Consider the following 19,642-nt stretch of genomic DNA (forward strand, 5'->3'; position numbering starts at 1 on the left):
AGGAGGAGGGGAAGAGAGGGGTCATCAGGCTGCTGAGCACTGTGAAAAGACCAGTGTGCAGTTCACCCCTGCTTGCCCCCAGTCCCCACTTTTGGGAGTTTCCTCCCCCAGGAGTAGGTACAACTACGCAGACTGTTGTTTGAGTGGTTATTTTTTCTAAAAACCACACTGTGTCCTGAACCCTTTTTTCTCCTCCTCTTTTGGCTCCTATAAATCCCCATGGCAAGACCAAGCTCTGCAGCCTGAAAACAGCTGCCCTGAGCTGTTCTTTCACCTCTTGCCATCCCATGGACAAATCCCCCAAATGCTCGCCCCTTTCCAAACTCGAAGACAATGGCCATGTCCTGCTGGGAGGCAGAGGGAAAAGCCTGGACCGTGGGCAGCACAGGGACAGAAGGGTTTCTAGGCCAGAGGCAGGAAGCCAAAAACCATCAACAGCAAGCCCTGGTGCTTGACAGGTGTAGTAGGGAGCTGAGCTCATTGCTTGGACTCTTGCACCATCCACTGGGTTGCCCAAGGGCCTTGTGCACATGACTAAAATCTGCAACCTAATTTTACCAGAATTTGTGACTAACAAAGTGATCTGCCTTTCCTAGGGAAAGTAGCCCCTGCAGCCCTCCCCAAGGGAAGGGCAGGCCTGCACCCACTTGTCCTAGGGGATGCCAATACCATGGCAAAAGAGCAAAAGAGTGCCACCCTAATACCCTCATTTCAGCTGCCACTGCATTCTTACACCCTGCTTCCATCCCCAGGTCTCACAGTGCTCCAGTCTCTCAGCCAACACATCAATGTCACCTCCATCCTTTTGTCTTTCCTTCTTCAGATGCTGCCTCCAGCCCCAGCATGTGATCACAATTAGATCTCTCTGTAGAACAACAGCTCCTATTTATATTGGGATGGGGCTGAATAAGTAGTAGTCACCACCAGGTCCTCCATCCTGACATAAAAGCAACACGCTTCACACAAAAAACAGGAGGAGGAGGAAAGCATTTATGATCTCTGTCATCTTCCCAGGATCTCTATATACGGTTTACTCTGCCAGCAATTTGCAGTGCCATGTACCCTTCCAATGCTGGATTTACTAATGCAGCCCAGGCTTAGCTCTTACTCCATGAGGCTCAGGGTCCATGTGGAATTTTGGGAGCAGTGCAGTGAAGCACATTATTTTCTCCCTCAAACCCAAAGGTGGGGCAAACTGCTGAATAACAGCACTGCAAGGCTCCTCTCACTCTCTGGCCAGGGGGGCTCCTGTTGCTTTCCCTCACCAAATCCTGAAGAAAGGAAGCAACTGGTCACTATACACTAAAACCTCAAAGAAAATTACACACACACACACACACACACACACACACACACACGCGCGCGCACACACACAGAGCCCTCACCACTGGATTAGGGCCACATGGCAAGACTTCTTCTCAAGGAACACATTTTTCTCAGCGAAAGGGGAAGATTTTATTAAGTTAAAAGTTGAAGGGCACAGCGGAGCAGCAGCAGCTGTCACCCTGGGGAGGTTGGCTCGGGCGGGTGCAGTAGCAGCCTCACAGCTCCTCTCCCCCAGAAAGGAGAAGCCCCGCGGCTCTGGGCTCCTGCCAATGAAGGTTCTTGCAGGAGCCAAAAGGGCAGCCACGGAGAGAGAGCTCGGTCATGTGGACTCTTGCCAAGGTGTCCTCTTTCAGCCGCCTCGGGCAAGCACACCCACGGCAGACAGCCCCAGCGGCTCCCCCTATGGCTTTTGTGTCTTCTCCGCAGGTCCCGGGGGTGGCACGGGGAGGGGGAGCACGGTCCTTGCCCTACATCCCACGGGGACCGTGGAGACATTTGGAAGAGAGGGAATATGTGCCAAAGGTGGCTGTGTGTGGCCAGGGGAAATGGAGCTAGGAAAGGGGGAAAAACCAGGCTCTCTTTTTCAGGTTAGAAAAATGCCGGTGATGTAGTAAAAGTTTTCCTCCTCCTCTTCCCCTCCTTTCCATGGGGAAAAAAATTCCTCTATAAAATATAATTTTCACATATAAAATCCTGAGGAAGGTGCATGTAAGGAGCCAGTCCAAACAACGTGCTCAGGTATGCCGGCAAAAAGGGTTCATCAAAAAAGCTTTGGGAGGGGAGTGAGGAGGTTGGGGGTGTGTGGGATTCCTCGCCAAGGTGGCAACGGATAGGGATTCAACCTCCCTCTCCCCACGAGTGAGGAATGGAGCAAATACAAAACAAGAACAGATAACAAATGTAGAGCAGACCTAGAGAGAGACAAAAGCAGACATGGTTAAGAAAGAGTGCAGTGAGTGCAGACATGCCCTCCCTTCAGCTCCCTGGGGAGGCGACTGTCTGGTGCCCTGCTGCACCCCCACTCACCTCAGCACCCATCAGCAAGCGCTGGTGGAGCAGGGTGAGCCCAGTACAAGCAGGAAGCAGAAGCACTCCGGACAACAGGATGCCCTCATTCCTGTCCCCTTGCTCCCCCCATCTGTGGCAGAGATGCCTGCAGGTGAGTCTGGGAGAAGGGCTGGGTCTAGTCGGGCCTGCTTTGATGCAGAGCTACAACTATTGTGCTGCCATAGGGAAACCACTTCAAAGGTGAAGGGAGCAGAAACACTGCCTGCACAGGGAATATGTAACCACCCACGCCGTCACCCAGGCCATGGGGCGAAGGCCAGCATTGGCCTGGCTCCCACAGGCAGCCAGGTTGAGGAGTGATTGGTGCTGGCTGCATCAAGAGCACCATAAAAAGGGGGCTGGAGCCCTCGGGAGAACGTCAGGGACAGCAGGAGGGCCAGCAGTGCAGGCCAAGAGGATGCAAGAAGCAGAGAAGGATGAGTTTAAGCCTAAAGTTTCAAAACTGAGTGGAGCAGGAGAAACTGGCAGCTTCCATGTGCCTGCAGCAGCCAGTGTCAGCCACCTGCCCCCACAGCGTGCCCAGGCTCACCGTTACTTGCTGTTGCACAGCGACTCCTTCTCCTGCAGAGCCGCCATGGCCAGGCGCAGGTGCTCCTTCAGCTGCTCGATCTCGCGCTCCGAGCGCACCTTAATGTGATTCAGCTCTGCATACACGTCTTGGTATTTCCCTGAGGCAAATCTCTTGTCCTGCCAGGGGAGGGAGAGGGGTCAGGCAGGTTGCAGGGCTGATTTTAGGGAGGGTGGCAGCAAGGTGAGCCCAGCAGAAGAGCCAGCAGGTGAGGAGGAGAGAGCTAGCTCTGGGTTTGAAGCCCATCCCAATTTGGGCCAGGCAAAAACTATTCAGAAGAGGAGCATGGAGGTACCACTTTGCAAACATCAGGCCAGGGAAGAACGCAGAGACACTGGTCCCACAGCAGCAGGGATGTATAGCACCAGGTTGAGGAGGTAATGTGGGCTTTAACACGGCTTGTGTGCATGTGGGGCAGCCACATGGGAAACATAGCCCCAACATGAATGCAGACCACTGAGAGAGGTGGGTGCAGCTCCTTATATGGCCAAAAACTTATGTGAGTAAGTTATAAACTCCTGGAGCATCACTGAAGTCCAAAGCCTCTTTCAGGTTCCCCTGTGGCAGGAGCATTTGAAAATTCCTCTGAAAGAGCTGCTGCCAGTGGAGGGAGCAGCACACCCAGAAACAGTGCCCAAGGAAACCCATTCACTCAGAGAGGGGACAACTAGGGGAAGCAGAATGCCAGGCAGCCTTCATCCAGGTTTCCCACTTGCAGAAGGCAGCCCCCTGTCTTGTCCATGCTCATGTGTGCATACATCTGGGAAAACCAGCAGCTCTGTGACTCCTCCCTTGTACAAGGTCAGCCTATGCCAGTCCGTGCTATTGGAGCTGCTCTGTGCTCTGCAGTCAGCAAGGACAAGCAGCACAGGCAACAGGAGAGTTTGTCTCGAGCATCCCATCAAACCCAGCCAGAGCCTGCTGATATACAGCCCTGCTGCTTCCCTGCCTTCCCTCTCCTGCTCTTTCCCAATTGCTCCCAGAAAACACCGACCTTCTGCATCATCTGCAGCTCCTCCCGGAGGCACTGCACCTCCTTCTTGACATACTGGAGCTCATTCTCCTTCACCCGCAGCAGCACCTGGGCAGAGAGGAGGGAGAGGAACCAGAGGTGACTCAAGAGCCACCGCCTCGGAAAGGCCAGCGGGCCCTGGCGCAAGCGCAGCGGTGGGAGAGGAAGGAAGGGCCAGAAGGGCTGGGGCAGGAAACGGCGCAAGCAGCCGGAGAGAGCAGCGGAGGGGTGCCCCACGTTCTGCTTCCTGCACCGCTCCATCCGTCACCCCCTCCCGCTTGCTCCAAGCCAAAGCCGTCAAGAGAAGAGCCCCGGGACAGGCGGGGATGGAGGCAGGGGGCAGCCAGGGGATCCCGCACCTCCAGCTCGCAGGAGCTGCGCTCGTTGTTGTGCGAGGCTCGGTCCCCAGAGCCCCGTGATGAAATAAAGCTTCGCAGCTTCCCGATCTCATCTGAGAGGCGCGTCTGCAGCTCCTGCAGGCAAAGCCAAAAGACGTCAGAGTAGCCGTGGCACAGAGCTCTTGCTTTCCTGACCATTCCATCCCCATGGCAGCCCTTGTTCAGCCTGGAGACCATGTTATAACCATAGGCACTGGCAGATCTACATCCAGCAGAGTACACTCGCCATATTTAACGCCACAGTTAAGATGGCCTCTAACTCTAAATCCTTTTCTTTCTGATGATAAAATCTCAGAAGGGAAGAAATATGAACAAATAGGGGAGTTTTAACAGAGGGGCTGTGCTCTGTGAAGGAGGAACATCTCCAATGCTTCTCTCTGCTGTCAGGAAAGCCCTTCTCTTGCCTGATTTTTCTGGAGGAGGTCCTTCCCCTCCCGCTGACAGCGCTCCAATATCTGCTCCCGCTCTTCTGCCTTCTGCGTGAGCTCCCCGATTTCCAGGCACTTTTGGGAATACTGCTCAGAAAGCACCTGCAGTTCCCGCTTCAGCGACTCCACGTCCAACCTGCCAAAGAGGCACCAGCTCATTGCTGCCCCAAACCCCTTGCCAGCTCCTGGTCCCTGGCACTGCCTTCCCCCCTGCCATGGCCAGCCTCTGCCCACATCAGTCATTAGTCATTCACAGGACAATGCTCCCTGTGAACCTGAGCTTCAATTCCCACACTCCTGCACATGAGCGTGGTGCTTCTTGGAGCTCCAAGCCATGCAGAAGAAATGGAGGAGCTTTCCATAAAGAAAATAGAGGGGAAATAACTATAGGTATGAGGGAGGTGCTATAGGGAAAAGAGCCAAGCAAGGGACAAACTTCCCTTCCCTACAGCTGCAGCCACTACTGGGCACCCACTAGCCCTGAGGAGGAAGCTGGGGAAGTGGCAGGAGGAAAAGCTCAGGACTAGAGCTGCAGATGGAGCATGGTGACAGCGGCACAAGGCGGCATCATCAGCCAAGGGGAGCGAGAGAGATGCTTTCTTACTGGTGCTGCTTCTGGAGGGCTTCGGGGAGCGAGCTGCATTGCTGGAAGCTCCGTGTCCTGCCCAGTTCCTTATTCATCTCCTCCCGGTGGGCTTTCTTCAGTGCCTCAATGGCTGCAGAGGGGGACAGTGAGAAATGGGGGATCAGGCTGTGCCAGCCTCATGGAAAACACACCGGAGAACTGGCTAAGCTCTCTCCACTGCAGGTTCCCGGATCCGTCTCTGCAGATTCCTCCTCTTCCCTTCTTCCCTCAGGATATTCCTCACCATCTCCACACTCCAGGATAATCATGCTGCCAAGAGGACTAACACAGGGCACTCTGGGAGCTCTCTACTACTTCCGCCTTGCCCACCTACAATAAAGTGCTGGTCCCCTCCCACCCATCCAGAGGCATGACCCCATTTCCTTCAGGTTCTTTACCACCCCATCTCCACCAGTGCCACAGGAGCGAGAAGCATCAGAGCTCGTGCTCCAAGGAGCGCCAGCCTCACTCCAGTACAGTCAGCAGTGTGGCTCCAGATGACTGGGATGTCTGGCTTCTGGCATGAGGCATTTGGGGAGAGGCAGGAGGGACCCAGCTGAGCAGAGGCACAGCTTGGTGTCTGCTCCTACCTGCTGCTGTTGCTGCTGCCTCCTCTGCCAGGAGCCGCTCCTTCTCCTGCCGCAGCCGCTCCAGCTCCCGCTGGTGGTGCCTCTGCAGCTCCTCCATCACTTGCTGGTGGGATGACTCCATCTCAGCCAGGCTGCGCTCACAGGCCTCCTGGTGTGAGGAGGAAAGGAGGTGAGAGAGAGGAGGAGAGAAGGAGGAAGGGCTTGGGCAAGAACAGGCACCTGGCTGCAAGTCCAGGGATGTTCTGAAAGAAGTGAGACTACTTCCCAGGAGGATCTTTTCCTTCTGAAAGTGAGGTGGCACTTTAATCATGAACACAACCATTTTACAGGGACACACATCTTGCAACACCCCTTTGTGCTTTATAGAGGAAGAATGTTCCTCTAGCTCTTAAAACTAAAGCAGCAAGACAGCAACATCCCTCTTGGTCCAGGAGCTGGGTATAACATGCCCAACAGCACAGTCCCAACCCTACACAGGGCTGCACTGCCTGGCTGGAAGAGATCAACAGAGGGAACTGCATCTCAGTATCTGCCTTTTAAATTAAGCACATCCCCTGGAATCAATGAAAACCGAGCCTCCTCTCCTGAAAAGTGACACCCTGCACTACCCTGTGACATGATGGAAGCTGCCAAAGAGCCCTCCCCACAGCCTAGTGGTTAGGGATCCTCCTCACACAGCTCTCCCTCCTTTCTGATGGCTCTGAGACCAAGGGGATGGTCCTTTCTATGCTGAGTGCTATGATTAACTCGGGTTAGAGCAAAGCAAATGGGTTCCCACCTTGGCACTATGCCTTCACTCCCCCTCTAGATTCTGGCAGTGTCTCCCTGAGCCTCTCAGGAAGGGTTTGTTCACCAACAAACTATACCATGATGATTAATAGCCTGGGCCTCAAGGACATCAGCAGAGAGCTAAGACATCATCACATCCCCCAACAGCTCCTTGCCATCCCATTCCTTCCCCACTGAGGACTAAGGCTCATACAAAGACACTGGAACGTGTTGAGTGAATGCAAACCCTTCCTGGCTACTCCTCTCTACTGTGATGAGGGAAGCTTGGAAGCTTCACAGAACAACAGAGGAAAAGGTGAGGAATCGATTTGGTGATCTATGCAGGGACCAGCTACAACCCTTGGCAGACAGAGTGAATCCTTTGGGGAAAGGCCAAGTTTGGCCTCAGATGTGAAATGCTGGCTTTTTGAGCCAAGTTATTAGGAAGATAAGGAAGTTCCTCCCCACTGCTTTTGCTCTTTTTTTTTGACCATAAAGAGGCCTGTAAGCTGTAAATATTAAATCATGATTACACAGAGACTGGTAAGGGCTGTCTAGGCTGGGTGCTACAAGGCTTCTGGGTTTCTTTATCTCTGCTGGGTACAGCCAACCCTGTGGAACAGACTTCACCAGCCCAAATTTCCTGCCCTGCCAATCCCCTCTGCCCCAGTATCTTCCAACACATAAGGCCCATCCTGAAAATCCCACTCTATGGTCAAACAGCAGCCTCCACACAGGAAATCCCTGTGGGATGTGACCCTGCTTGCTTTGCATCAGCCCATGAGAGGGGAAAATAAATAAACAAAGAGAAGTGAGAGGATGAAACATGAGCAAATTCTGCTTTGCTGGCTCTCCCACGTGCTGCCCCAGCAAACGAAAGGGCTGTGCTGTCAAAGTGACCTTCAGGGCTCGGGCTGTCCCCAGGGACTGACTGACTGACTGACTGCTTTTAATGAGACACGTGGGAGCCCCAGTTAGCAAGAACCACATGTGGTGAGCACCAGCCACCAGAGGCTCATCAGGAAGCTGCTGACCCACTCCTGAGCTGGGGGATGGCTCACCCCCACGGCCCAGGACAGCACTGTGCTCACATGCAAAGAGGGACGCAGATCCTGCACCTCTCCCCAAATTATCCTTCTCCCCCTTTATAACCCTGGCCCCTTTAAGGCCAGGCAACATGCACCAGCCTTTATGTAATTAACATTGATTACAAATGGGCCCAGTTAGGGTCACCATGGCAACCCAATGATTAGCAATACCTGCTCGGCAGTAAGCTGTGGGCCAGAATTTCCCAGTTTGGTACGGGAGTGACCCCCCAAGCCCCGGGTCTGGCACTCTGCTCACCTGTGAGATGTACCCTCGGGGCACTTGGCTGTCCCCCTGGGATTTTGCTGCCTCCCGAAGGCTCTCGTTTCTGGCCCGGCAGGACTCCAGCTGTGCCCGCAGTGACTGGATCTATGCCAGGGAGGACAGAGAAAGATGTTCAGCCAAGGGTGGAGAAGTGCCACGGCCTGACCAATGTGCCACATCCAAACCCTGGGTTTAGGGATGGGGAGGACAACACATGGTCAGTGGAGGCCTCTGCTTCCCCAGCAGCCTGCCAAGAGATCGCACTGGCAAAGCCAGCCCCAGCCTGGTCAGTGCCAGTAAGGAAGGGAGGAGACATCCCAGCTTTCAGAGGTGGATCCATGCTGGAGAATACCACCACAGCAGGGCTCCTTTCAAAGGCTGGCAGGTGAAGAGCTTGAAGGCTTGGGAATAGCCAGAGAAGAAAGGCTGTGAATGTACTCCCAGGAAGCATAGATTCCACACAAGTAGTGCCACCAAATAAATTATCCTGGACTTAAACGTGGTCTAGGTGTCTTGAGAGAGGGCCTCTATCCTTGCATTACCAGGTTCCAAAAGCTTCCATGCACTCAAGGAGCCAGAAAGAACTGACATCTCCCTGCACCTCTGCAGGAGGCTCTTCTGCAGAGCCTCCTGTAGCCAAGTACCACATTAGGGGCCACCAGAACCCCGGAGATTTCAGAGAGAAGGGATGCTCTTACCTCCTTTTTCAGTGCCTCATTGGTGTCTCCCTGGCCCTCCTTGCTCTGGTTCAGCAGTGTTGTCAAGGGCACTCGCCGCAAGTCCTTCAAGGGCAGGTGCTCCAGCTCCAGCCACTTCTTCTCTATCTCCTCGTTCAGACGGATGCGTTGTTCCTCCGAAAGCGGGGGGGTGGGGAGGTCCTGCTCCCCGGCCCTGCGGGCAGGGTCTCCTGCCGGGCCATCGCTGTTGGGGACCCTGCCATCGGGGCTCTCAAACCACCTCCTCCTCTCCTCCGATCGGATGGCCAGATCCCGCTCCAGCTCCTCATACCTGGGAGCTCGCTCCGAGATCTTCAAGCTCCCTTTCGTCCTCTGCAGGGACCCCTGACTTCCAGGCTCCTGTGGCAAGGGGGACAGCTCCACATAGTCAAAGGCATGGCGCTGCCCATCCGCCTTCCAGGGACTGCCCTTGGAGTTCCCCTCGGAGCCCAAGCCCAGTCGCTGCTGCTCCTCCGTCCGGAGCGAGCCTTTCTGGGGAACGCAGTTACGGAAGTTCTCCTTGTCACCGTCAGGGAGCCTGGAAGCAGAGCAGGAACTGGTGATGGAGAGGCCCCATGTGGGAAAGGATGCCAGCAGAGGCACTGCCAACTGCTCAAGGCTCAGACCCTCACTCAGCCCATCCTTACAAAACCCCACCCCGAGTGCAGACCTGGGCCTGTAGCATCCCATCTCCCAGGAAAATGGATTTCTCCACCAGGCAGCAAGGATCCATCCTGGTTCCAGCTAGGCTGGTGGAGAAACCAATCTAAACTTATGTGGTGAGGCAAAAAGCAGGTACAAGAAAGGGAGCCATCAGGTTCTCAACCCCTGTCACTGGCTGGTGTAACCAAACCACTTCCAGAAGGAGCAGAGGGCAGGGCTGCTCTGGTAGCAGTGACATTTCCAAAGGGGCCTTCCTTGCCCCTGCCAGTCAGGGTAGAGGGACAGCAAGGGAGAAGAGGACAAGCAGCACTGGGCAGCTCTTACTTGGTGACATCTGGAGCACTGACTGGCTGCACATTCTTCCGCAGGGCCTCGATCCAGTTGCGCCGGATGCCAGAGGTCATTGCTGACAGGGTGAAGACGGCATCCTTTGTCTGCAACAGGGAGGTGACAGAGGCCCTCTCATCACCCAGTGGATGTGCAGCAGCTCCCTCCTGCTCCCTGAGACCCACAGCCACTCGCATACAGCAGTGCTGGGCTCTTAGAAAGGCCACCCTCTGTCTCAGGCTCTTGGGGACAGGTGGAGGGATGGGAGAGGTGGGAGGGATGCTTGAGGGGGATCCTTCATGAGACCATCTCCAAGCAAAGGCAAAAGAAACCTTGCTGGCACACTGGGCTGTAGTTACATTTCTCTTTATAGAGAAAAGCAAGGCACAATTCTTCCCAAGAATATTTCTAGGTTTCACATTCTCTGAACCTCAGAGAAAGAAAAAACAATTCTTATCTGATTTACTACTCCTGTGTTGCTCACAAGTAGAATACAAAGTAGAAAATTGTTTACCTGAAAGGAATTGATAATTAGATTCTGTCGTGAGTGTCAATTTGGTCAACTGACCAATTGAATCCAGGTGTGTGTGTCGGGACTGTCGGCTGACAGCCATGAGATTCAGTGCGGTGGAGTGCAATTAAGTGCTTGGCAGATTCAGTTTAGATGTAATGTAATATAGCGTAATATAGTATAGAATAATATAGTATAATAAAGTAATTAATTAGACTTCTGATAAGATAGACTCCTCATCATTCTTCCTCTTTCATCAGGGGCAAAAATATCTACTATACTGGGCCAAACATGCACTGGTGCAATCCAGCTGCAGACCAAGCAGTCCAACACTCCTGCAAGCAGGGTCAGCTACAGCAGCTTGGTCTTAGCCTGTATTCAGCTGGGGTTTTATATCTCTAAGGAGATCTCCACAGTCTCTGTGGTCACTGTTTTACCTTCCTCACAGATAAAAAAGTTCTTTAGATTTCGAGGTGGAATCTCCTGTGTTCAAGCTGGTATCCATTGCCTTTTGTCCTGTCGCTGGGGACCACTAAGAAAAGTCTGGCTCCTTTTTTTTTTGCCCAACCCACATCGGGTATTTTTAGATAGAGAGATACATACACGATCCTTTCTCCAGGCTGAAGACTCCCAGCTCTTCCAGAGACTTTGTACAATAGATGCTCAGCTGCCAGCACGGGTGTACAGCAGCAGGGCACAGGGAAACCCAGACCATGAAGTGCCCATCCCTGCACACCCACAGAGATATAATTTCTCATGCTGCCTCAGCAGCCATCTCCTGCTGCTACAACAAATAGCCAAGGACAGAACTGTGCTGGGGCTGGATCCAGGGTACGGGTTGTCACTTAGAGCATGGTCAGCCAGGTTACATCGAGATCTGCAGTGCTCACCACCCCCCTGCAGCTGTGGGAAAGTTGCCTTGGCCAACATGTCACTCACACACTCCTGGCATTTAGCTTGGCTCCTGGACTGCCTCCAGTACAGCCTTCAGCCAGCCCTGCAAAGCCTCCTCCTCCTCCTTCCTTCCTTTGCAGGCAGGCAGCCCTGATGCCCCAGAGCACTGTCCCCCTTGAGCCAATAAAACAACCTTGGGCCACCCAGCTGGCACAGGATCTGTACGAATTGCCTCTCAGCATCTCGGCACGGGCAGGAGCACACGTCCCCCCGTGCCCCTGGGTGCTGCGGCTCCGTGCGCGCAGTGCCGGCACTCACGTGGATCTGGAAGCCGTAGTTGCGCTGCACCGCGAACTCCGTCACATCCGTGCAGGAGCGCAGGTCAATTTCTCCGTCAAGGTCATCAGCCTGCAAGCACAGCCACCCGCTGGGACATCAGCGCACAGGCAGCTTTGAGAAAGGCCACCTCTGCCTTCACCCCCCAGCTCCCTGGGAGCCAGGCTCAGCTCAGTTCCCCAGCACAGCATGGCGTGTTCTAACCCAAGGGCTGCCAGCAGCATGGACGGATGGAGAGCATCCCACATACCCAGCCACAGGAACAGCCCTTCTCCCCACCTCCCACCATTGACAGCCCCCCCAGACTTTGCCACCCTGCCTTCATCCTCTTCATCACCCCTTGGCAAAGAGCAGCTTGGCACCTCAGCCATCCCTCAGGAGGACATGGTGCTGCTGCTTGTCCCTGGTCACACCAGAGCTGGGCTCCTCTGCCCCTGGCCAGGAAGGAAGAAAGGGCTGGTGAAGGCTGGCCACACTTACCTCCTCTGCGTTCGAGTCCCGGTAATACCTCAGGCTCGAGTCGGTCAGCACAAACCAGTGTTTCTTCCACTGCAGGCGTCGGGCAGGGGGAGGGAAGGGAAAAGACAGGAGGGAAATGGACAGGCAGTTACCAGGGAAAGTGTAGGAACAAGGAGGGACGCTCTGCACTATGACCTCTTGGCCTTCTCTTCCCCCTCCTCCCTCCCAGATCCCCCTCGTGACCCTCAGCTGGGAGAGAGGCGCTCGATGAACCTCTGTGTCCACACACCGAGCAAGGCACCTCCCAAAAGTTCCCCACTGCCTTTCCCAGCAGGAGAGACCTCAGTAAACAAGGAGGAAGGAAATCAGCTGGCTCACCAGGGCTCTCCAGCAGCAGGGGATAGGGGAAGAGGAAGACTCTCGTCTCAGGCTTACCTCTCCGGACTCGTCCAGGATGGACATCCATCCCTTCTTGAAATTGAGAAGATCCGGCTGGAAAAAAAACAGAAAATTACTGTCTTGGAGTGACCCACAAAAGGGCTTTCCATGCCAGGGGTGGAAGGTGAGTCTCCTGTGGCAGAACAAAAATGGGAATAGCCTTTTAGGAAACTCATGGGGCTATGCAACCCTATGGCAAAAGAAAACTGGGCATAGCTCTCAGCAGCAGTCAGTCCTGTAAGAGGAAGCAGGAGATAAGGGAAGAGGTTTAAAAAAAGTAAAGGAAAATATGCAGCAAAGAGGTTTCCACAAGGTGCCTCAGAGGTATTTATTCAGAGAGGGGGAGGCAGGGACAAAGAGAGTGGGCAGAAGGGAGTGCTCCACCACCACCAATGGGGCTTGCCTCAGAGATGGAGACAAAGCCACAAAGAACCAGACACGCCTTGTCCCAACCCTGGCTGTCCATGCCCCAGAGCTACGTCCCTCTGGTAACTTCACCACCAATCATTTATTAAAAACATAGTAGCTCAGCTCTCACCAAAAACCTACAGGAGGCAATTCAACAGCTGTGAAAACACGTTGACTTTAAACAATGTGCCCCAGGGTAGAGATGAAGTCAGTGCCTGATCCTCTCCCCTCTCCCTCCAATGTTCAACCCTTTCTGAGATTCTGAGAGTTTTTCTCTTACCCAGCTCTGTCTGCTCCCTCCCACTACAGAGTCTGCCCTCTGCCCAGCCACAGCTACAGAAGATAAGGATGAAGAGAATTTCACCCAGATTACCCTGTGCCACAAAGTTTCCATGCACTCTCTGCCTCCTCCTAACCTCACGTTGCTGCTGCAGCATCCCAACCAGTTTATCTTCTTCCCAAGGTGGAGCACCAGAGAGCTGACTCAGGGGAACCTCTCTCCCTAGCTTTGCCCTCAGCCAAACAGGCTCGAGCTGGTCCCTCCTCCCAGCCCTGCCAGCTCCCAGGAAGTTGCACCATCAAAGAATTCAGTCGAACGCCTCTTCTCCCATGGAACTCAGTTTGCCAACCTGCCCTCTCTCAGACAGCCAAAGCAGGCAAGGACAGTGTTGGAGAAGTGACAGTACCAGAACTGGACTTCCCAGAGGTCCAGCACCAGACTTGCCAGTCCTGTGGAAGCCACCAGCAGTCCCCACATGTCACAACCACCAGCTGAGATGGAGCTGGAGAGAAGGAGGTGGCTCAGCAGCCGATGGCCACTCCACATGCCCTGAACAAGCCCAGTGGCCAGCCACAGCTGCCCCATAAGCCCAGCTCCCTGGCTGTCCAGCCAGGCCCAGCCTGTCCCTGGTTTCATCTCCCTGAGCTGCTGCTCGTGGGTTACACCCAAGGTTATGGGGCGGCAGGAGCAGAGTGTGTGCCGGCCCACCCTGGCGCTCTGGCTATTGGCTCAAGCAGGAGCAAGGAGTCCTGCCAAGGGGAGGTCACCGCCTGCTTCAGCTTCAGGCCTGGCCAGAAGCATCCGGCAGTCCTGGGCTCCCTGGGAAGGGAGGGAAATCAGAGCGAAAGGACATGGGGGGCTCCCAAACCTCACCTCCTGCTGAGGTGACAGGCATTGCTGGCACCTAGGAGACAAGGGGGATTAATGCACCCCCATCAACCCAGATTTGTGGTGGCTCCGCTGCTGCCCTGAGAAAGCACCCCAAAAATTAATTCTTTCTCTGTGGCAGCAGCTCCACCCTTTTTCCCGTTATTCCTTCCAGTCCGGTGACTTAAGCTCCAGCTCTGAATTTAGAGTGGTGAGAGGGAAGGAAAGGAGACAAAACATCAAAGTACAACCACCCCCCCTCCTGGGACGCACGTGCACTCAACAGAAGAGAGAGAGATGGGCAGGCTCCATGGAGGCAGAAAAACAATACAGGGAGACAGGGGGGCTGTTGTACAGATCAGCTGGGTCTCATCTTATTGAGGATTTACAATCCCAAAGCATTAGGTGCCAAAATAATTAATATTAACAGGATGCATGCTGCTGGAAAAATTGCCACAAAGTCCTGCCAAAACTGCTGCCCTCAATGCAGTGCTGGGGCCAGAAAATTCCCCTGGAGGGCTTTTCCCAAGCAGGCAAACTGCACAGTTTCTGCTTTCCCTGCCAGCCTTAGACACGAAGCTGCAGCTCTATAGAATTGTCTTGGAACTATTCTTGTCACAGCGGGGTCAGCCACTTTTCTTCCCTTCCCCACAAGCAAATCCAGTTTCCTCCCCCAGCATAAAAAGCTCAGAGAAGAGTGTGGGGCTCAAATAGAACCCCTCATCCAGAGGAAATGGCCCAGCAGTGGGAGGAGGAAACATCCAGGAAAGCCGAGCTGCTGGGAGAGATCCGGGTGCCAGAGATGCAATGATGTGGCAGGATGCACCCCCGGCAAAACGCACGGCCCTGCACTCGGGGCCGGGGATGGCTTGGGAGGTGGTGGCAGTGATTTTGCCTAGTTGCATCCATACCCATCAGAGTTTTACTCTCAGCCTCACAGCTGGCCAGGTAAAGGCACTGGAGGGGGTCTCAGGTAGCGGGGGACATGAGTGATTTCTGGAAAGACTGGCTTGTAACAGCAGGTTAAGGAGCGGCAGCTGCCTGCTCTGGTTGAAGAAGGGCTACAGGGAAGGTGATAACAGGCTGTAAGTATCCGAAGAATGTAAACACCAAAGAAGGAAAAGGGACAGGGTGGGAGCAAAGGAATTGCTCCCGGGTGGTATTGAGGCGCCAGGATGGAGAAGTGGAGGAGAAGAGGCTGCGGGAGGCTGAGAAAGCTGTGTCCAAGCAGGATAGTCAGGTGTGTCCTTTCATCACCAGCCTTTGTCATCACCTTGCCTCCTGCTTCTCCCCAAATCTCCTCAGCAATGCAGGTTCTGAGGCACTGCTTGCTCCCACCTCCGGGAGATGGTGCAAGGGGCTCTCAAGCCTCCCGGAAAACACAATGTCTCCTCTCCTCTAAAAAGGGAACCCACTTCATAAGGCGTGGGCCCCAGGCCAAAACACAAAGCAAAACCGCTCCAGCTCAGCTGGGTGAAAGCAAAATCACTCCCAGCCTGGAGCACACATGCAGCTCCCGAACCTACACGTGCGGTGAGAAGAGCCAGCGGAGGACGGGCTCTCTCGTTCCCACCGCCGCCGTGCGAAGCGCCGCGGGCACTGCCCAGCCTGTCACCTCCATTACCCCGCTGGCGGCCGCAGCCGCTGTGCCAGGCAGAGCTCGCCCCAGGGGTGGGATGGATGCTCCCTGCCCCAAACCGCATCTGCTTCCCACGGGGAGCCGGAGCTCCCCACGCCCGGGGGGACACCGATATCGCATCCCACTGCGGTCAAAGGTGCGGTGGGCTGGCCTGGCCTCAGCCCGCTCCACGCTCACGCTTATCGCGGTGGGGTGGTGCCCACCGGGGCCGGAGCGGCCACGGGGAGCTCGGGGGGACCCCGGCGGTGATGGCGAAGGGAACCAAGGAAGAACCGCCAGCCTCGAGTCGGGGGTCAGAGTGCCCCAGGGAGCTGCGGCTCCAGGGACCCCCGGAGGCGGCGGCTGACAGCCGGGGTCCCCCGCCCCCCCGGCCCCGGAGGAGTCCCCGCGACCCCGGCCCGCCGAGCCCGAACCCGAGTCCCGACTCACCGTCATGGCGGGGGCGCCGCGGCCGGCGGGGCCGGGGCCGGGGTCGCGGCGGGGCCGGGCGCTCGCAGCCAGGGCGGCGGGGCGGCTTCAGCGCCCGGGCGGCTCCCACGGCCCCACCATGCCCGCTCCGCCGCCCGCCCGCGATCCCGCCCGCCGCTTTCCTTCTTTCTTTTTTTTTTTCCCCAAAGAGAAAAAAAAAAAAAAGGAAAAGGAAAGGAGGGGGGAAAAAGAAAACCACCCCAAAAAACTTTTCTTTCCTCCCCCAAGAACTTCCTGGGAGGACCCGGACAGGCCAATGGCAGCCGCCGCCGCCGCCCCGACCGCCCGCAGCCAATGGAGCCGCCGGGGCGGGCGAGGCCGCCGGTCCGCACGGAAAGGGGCGGCGGCCCCGGGCGCTGGGGACGGGACGGGACGGGGGCGATGCTGGGGCCGAGCCGTGTCCCTTTCCCGCCCCACTGGCCCGGGAGAGGTGAAGCCCTGGGAGGGACGGGTTCAGCCGCTGCTGCCCCGGGACGGGACTGTCGGGAGCCCAGCCCTTATCCAGGCAGGATTTGCTCTCAGGCTGGGATTTTTCGAAGGCAGGGATTTTCAGCAGTGCACACACAATGGAGTCCTCGCCTTGGATCCTGGGGCTGCTCGGTTTTATCCAACCAACTGAACCTCTCTGGGCTTGTGGCAGGGGTGGTAGGAGGTCATGGGGAAACTCCTAGTGCCCCTGGAAAGCCATGCAAGCTGGCATCAGGAAAGGGAACTGCTAGAGAGGGTCCCAAAGGAAAAGGGGAGAGGGGCTGTGCATCACAAAATGCCAAGCTCTACTTTGCAATCACACCAAGGTGATACTTCTTGCTGCAAGGTAAAGGGAAGGTGCCAGAGCTCAGTGCTGAAGAAACCTGGCACAGGTGGGGTGATCTGGCCCGGTTGTACAGGGTGATTTCAGGGCTTTGGGCTCCTCTCTGGCCTGATGCAGGGAAGTGAGGGAGAGGATGTCACCCGTTTCGAGTTTCAGAGGCCTTTGACAGCCTCTTTCCTGGCTGCAGTTTGTCCTTGTATAAAGAACAAAGGCAGGTCCTAGCAGAGGATGACCTGGCTGAGATGAGTGATGTGCACACAGGGGGACAGAGGCAGGAACTTGTGTGTGGCTGCCAGCTACATGGGCTCCTGGAATACTTTCTGCGGCCCCCCCGTAGCTGCTGCAATGCCACTTTGCAGGAATGCCAACACAATACACTGTATCTTCTTTCACACCACTAAAGCCCACTTCATCCCTGTAAAACCCTCGGTGCCATCACAGCACTGGCCAACAACAAAGCAAAGGAAAGCAGCTGTACTGAGATTTTAGTCCCAGTTCTACTGTATGCCCTTCTCCGGCTTTACAAAAAGCTCTGTGCTTCAGTTTCCCCACCTGAGAAATGGGTGAAGGACAAAGAGAAGGGGAGTGCTCATGAGCACGGCATTTAGGACATCATGGGAACGCAGCACCACGCTGGATCTGCTCAGGTCAAGTGCTGGAGACCTAGTCCTGCCCTCAGTGACCCCCAGAGGAGGGCAGCTGCCCTTCCTCACAATTCCCAGGGCCTGGCCCCTACCTTGTTGTGCTTCTTACTGGCATTCAAATGTGGCTGCGGGCTTCCTGAGGAGCCAGTGCTGCTTTGTGGTGGGAAGGTGCTTCCACCCAGCTGGGGCTGCAGGGGAGAAAGCAGGAGCTGAAGCCATTGGGGTTTAGTCCTCACCTCAGTTTCCCATATCCGAGCATCTGTCTCCTGGCGTGAGGCAGGGAAGAAAGCATCTTCCCTCCTCCCAGTGCCAGGCAGGCAGTACAGTTTCCCTGGAGAAGCAGAGGATCTGTGGGAATCAGGGTGCACAGAATTGCAACCCAGTGGACCCACCCAGCCTGTGCTTGCCAGTTTTAGGCCTTGCAGGGTCCCCATCACTTCTGGCCCCTGCCCTACTCACATGGTAAATGAGAAGACTCTTGCTCCCCCAGTCAGTTTCCAATGGCTTCTCAGGGCTGTGTGCATCTCGTGCAGGCTCGGGACCCTTCCAGTCCTCCTCCAGATCCTGTGTTGGACTCTCAGGCCTTTTCCAGCTGTCATCTGGCCGTAGTCCTCCTTCCAGAAATCTAGCAGGGCTTTTCCAGTCCCTTTCCAGCTGGCGCATCACATTTGCATGGCACACGGGCATCGCTTGGCGCTTCCAGTCCTTCTCCCACACCTGCGCTTGGTGGGCATCGCCCCGGCCCCTCCAGTCCTGCTCCAGGGGTCGTGTTGGACTTGTGGGGCGCAGGGGCTTGCCTCGGCCTTTGCAGTCACTGCTGGTGCCTTTTGAGGGCTGCGAGGAGGTCACCTTTTCCCGGAGGCTCTGCCAGCTGCATTCCGATGGCTTCCTGGGCCCTGCGAGGTGCAGCGGCTCCCCAGGCTTCACTCGCTGCCTCTCTGCGCCCTGCACCAAGCTGGGAGGGGAGATCTCCTTTTGGCTTCTCCTTGTGCTCTCTGTGCGTCTCCCGGGACTAAGGGCCCGTGGGGGTGGCCCTGCCCGGCTCAGCCTGACGTCTGAGCCCTTCCCAGCCCCTGCAGGGTGCAGGGAATCCCCCCGGCTCTTCTTCTCCAGTGCTTGCCGTATACCCCCTGCTTGCCAGGTGCCTCGGCCCCTCTCTGAGCCTGGGGGGCGGGCAGGCTCCCCTCGGCTTCTCCAGCTTTTCTCAGTGTGGCAGGGAGGGTTCCCGGGCTGCCCTGCCCTCCTCTCCGTCCTGCGGGCCGGGCTTGCGGAGCGCGGGCTGCGGCTGCCTCTCTCCAGCAGCCAGGCGGGGCTGGCCGGGCGTGGGGAGTCCCCCCGGGGCCTGCTGGCCTTCTCGGGGAGCCGAGCTGGGCTGGGGGAACGCCGGGGCTCCTTGGGGTCTCTGCTGCGCTGCTCGAACGGCCAGGAGAGTCGCTGACCCTGGGTCACAGGGGAGAGAGAGCAGGGATCCTCTTAAAAGAGTGCCACTGAGCAGAACAAGATCGGATTAGGGCTGGCAGGTGATTTGGTAAATGGTTCCCCAGAGAGCACTTGCATGCCTGTGCATGGAGCCAGCCCATACTGTAGAGAAGCCTCTTGCACCCTAAGGGTGAAAGTGCTGCTGCATTTTAAGAGCCAAGGGTCCCAATCTATGACAGGAGAGCTGGGATTAAAGGGAAGAGGGAGAAGGGGAATGAAAGAGAGAAGCATGTAGCAGAAGAAGAGGAAAATGTGACAGGAAAAAGTAACTCAGCTTGCAGAGCTAGGATGAGGTCCTGCTGTGCAGCCAAGCCTCACCTCCCTGGGCAGGTTGGGGCTGGACCTCCTCCGAGTTAGGTGGCCTTTGCTGGGTGGCACCGGCGTCTTGCCATCGAGCCGATCCACACGGCCCTCCTCCAGAGCCTGGAAGGCCTCCAGTGTCTCTGATTTCCTGTGGGCACACACAGTTGGTCCAGCTGCTACCCTGCTCAGCTTGGAAGCAGAGCCCCTGCAAACCCTGGTCCACCTTAGCCTGACCCCACAGACCTCCACCTGCCCCAGACACTGTG

At 56.0% G+C, this 19,642-nt stretch overlaps 1 protein-coding gene across 1 annotated transcript; it reads right to left on the reverse strand.

Annotated features, from left to right (window-relative positions):
• Window positions 1–1,430: 1,430 nt before the first annotated feature.
• TRIOBP (TRIO and F-actin binding protein) lies at window positions 1,431–16,372 on the reverse strand. The gene is made up of 14 exons (XM_059472891.1): window positions 16,101–16,372; window positions 12,475–12,531; window positions 12,061–12,129; window positions 11,563–11,652; window positions 9,837–9,946; window positions 8,832–9,387; window positions 8,128–8,238; window positions 6,016–6,163; window positions 5,405–5,516; window positions 4,777–4,936; window positions 4,334–4,447; window positions 3,957–4,043; window positions 2,924–3,081; window positions 1,431–2,237 (listed from the first exon to the last, which is right to left on the reverse strand). The coding sequence occupies exons 1-13, from the start codon at window positions 16,104–16,106 to the stop codon at window positions 2,926–2,928; spliced, it is 1,776 nt and encodes a 591-aa protein (XP_059328874.1). The 5' UTR covers window positions 16,107–16,372; the 3' UTR covers window positions 1,431–2,237; window positions 2,924–2,925.
• Between the last annotated feature and the right edge of the window lie 3,270 nt (window positions 16,373–19,642).

Source organism: Ammospiza nelsoni, chromosome 5, assembly GCF_027579445.1.
Source record: "Ammospiza nelsoni isolate bAmmNel1 chromosome 5, bAmmNel1.pri, whole genome shotgun sequence".
Lineage (NCBI taxonomy): Eukaryota > Metazoa > Chordata > Aves > Passeriformes > Passerellidae > Ammospiza > Ammospiza nelsoni.

Bases quoted from the DNA above. Each gene is read 5' to 3' on its own strand.
- TRIOBP (XM_059472891.1), bottom strand. The intron at 12,130-12,474 runs GTAAGCCTGAGA...CGACGCCTGCAG, and splicing joins TCCTGGACGAGTCCGGAGAG to TGGAAGAAACACTGGTTTGT. The intron at 8,239-8,831 runs GTAAGAGCATCC...TCCCTGGCATAG, and splicing joins ATGAGGCACTGAAAAAGGAG to ATCCAGTCACTGCGGGCACA.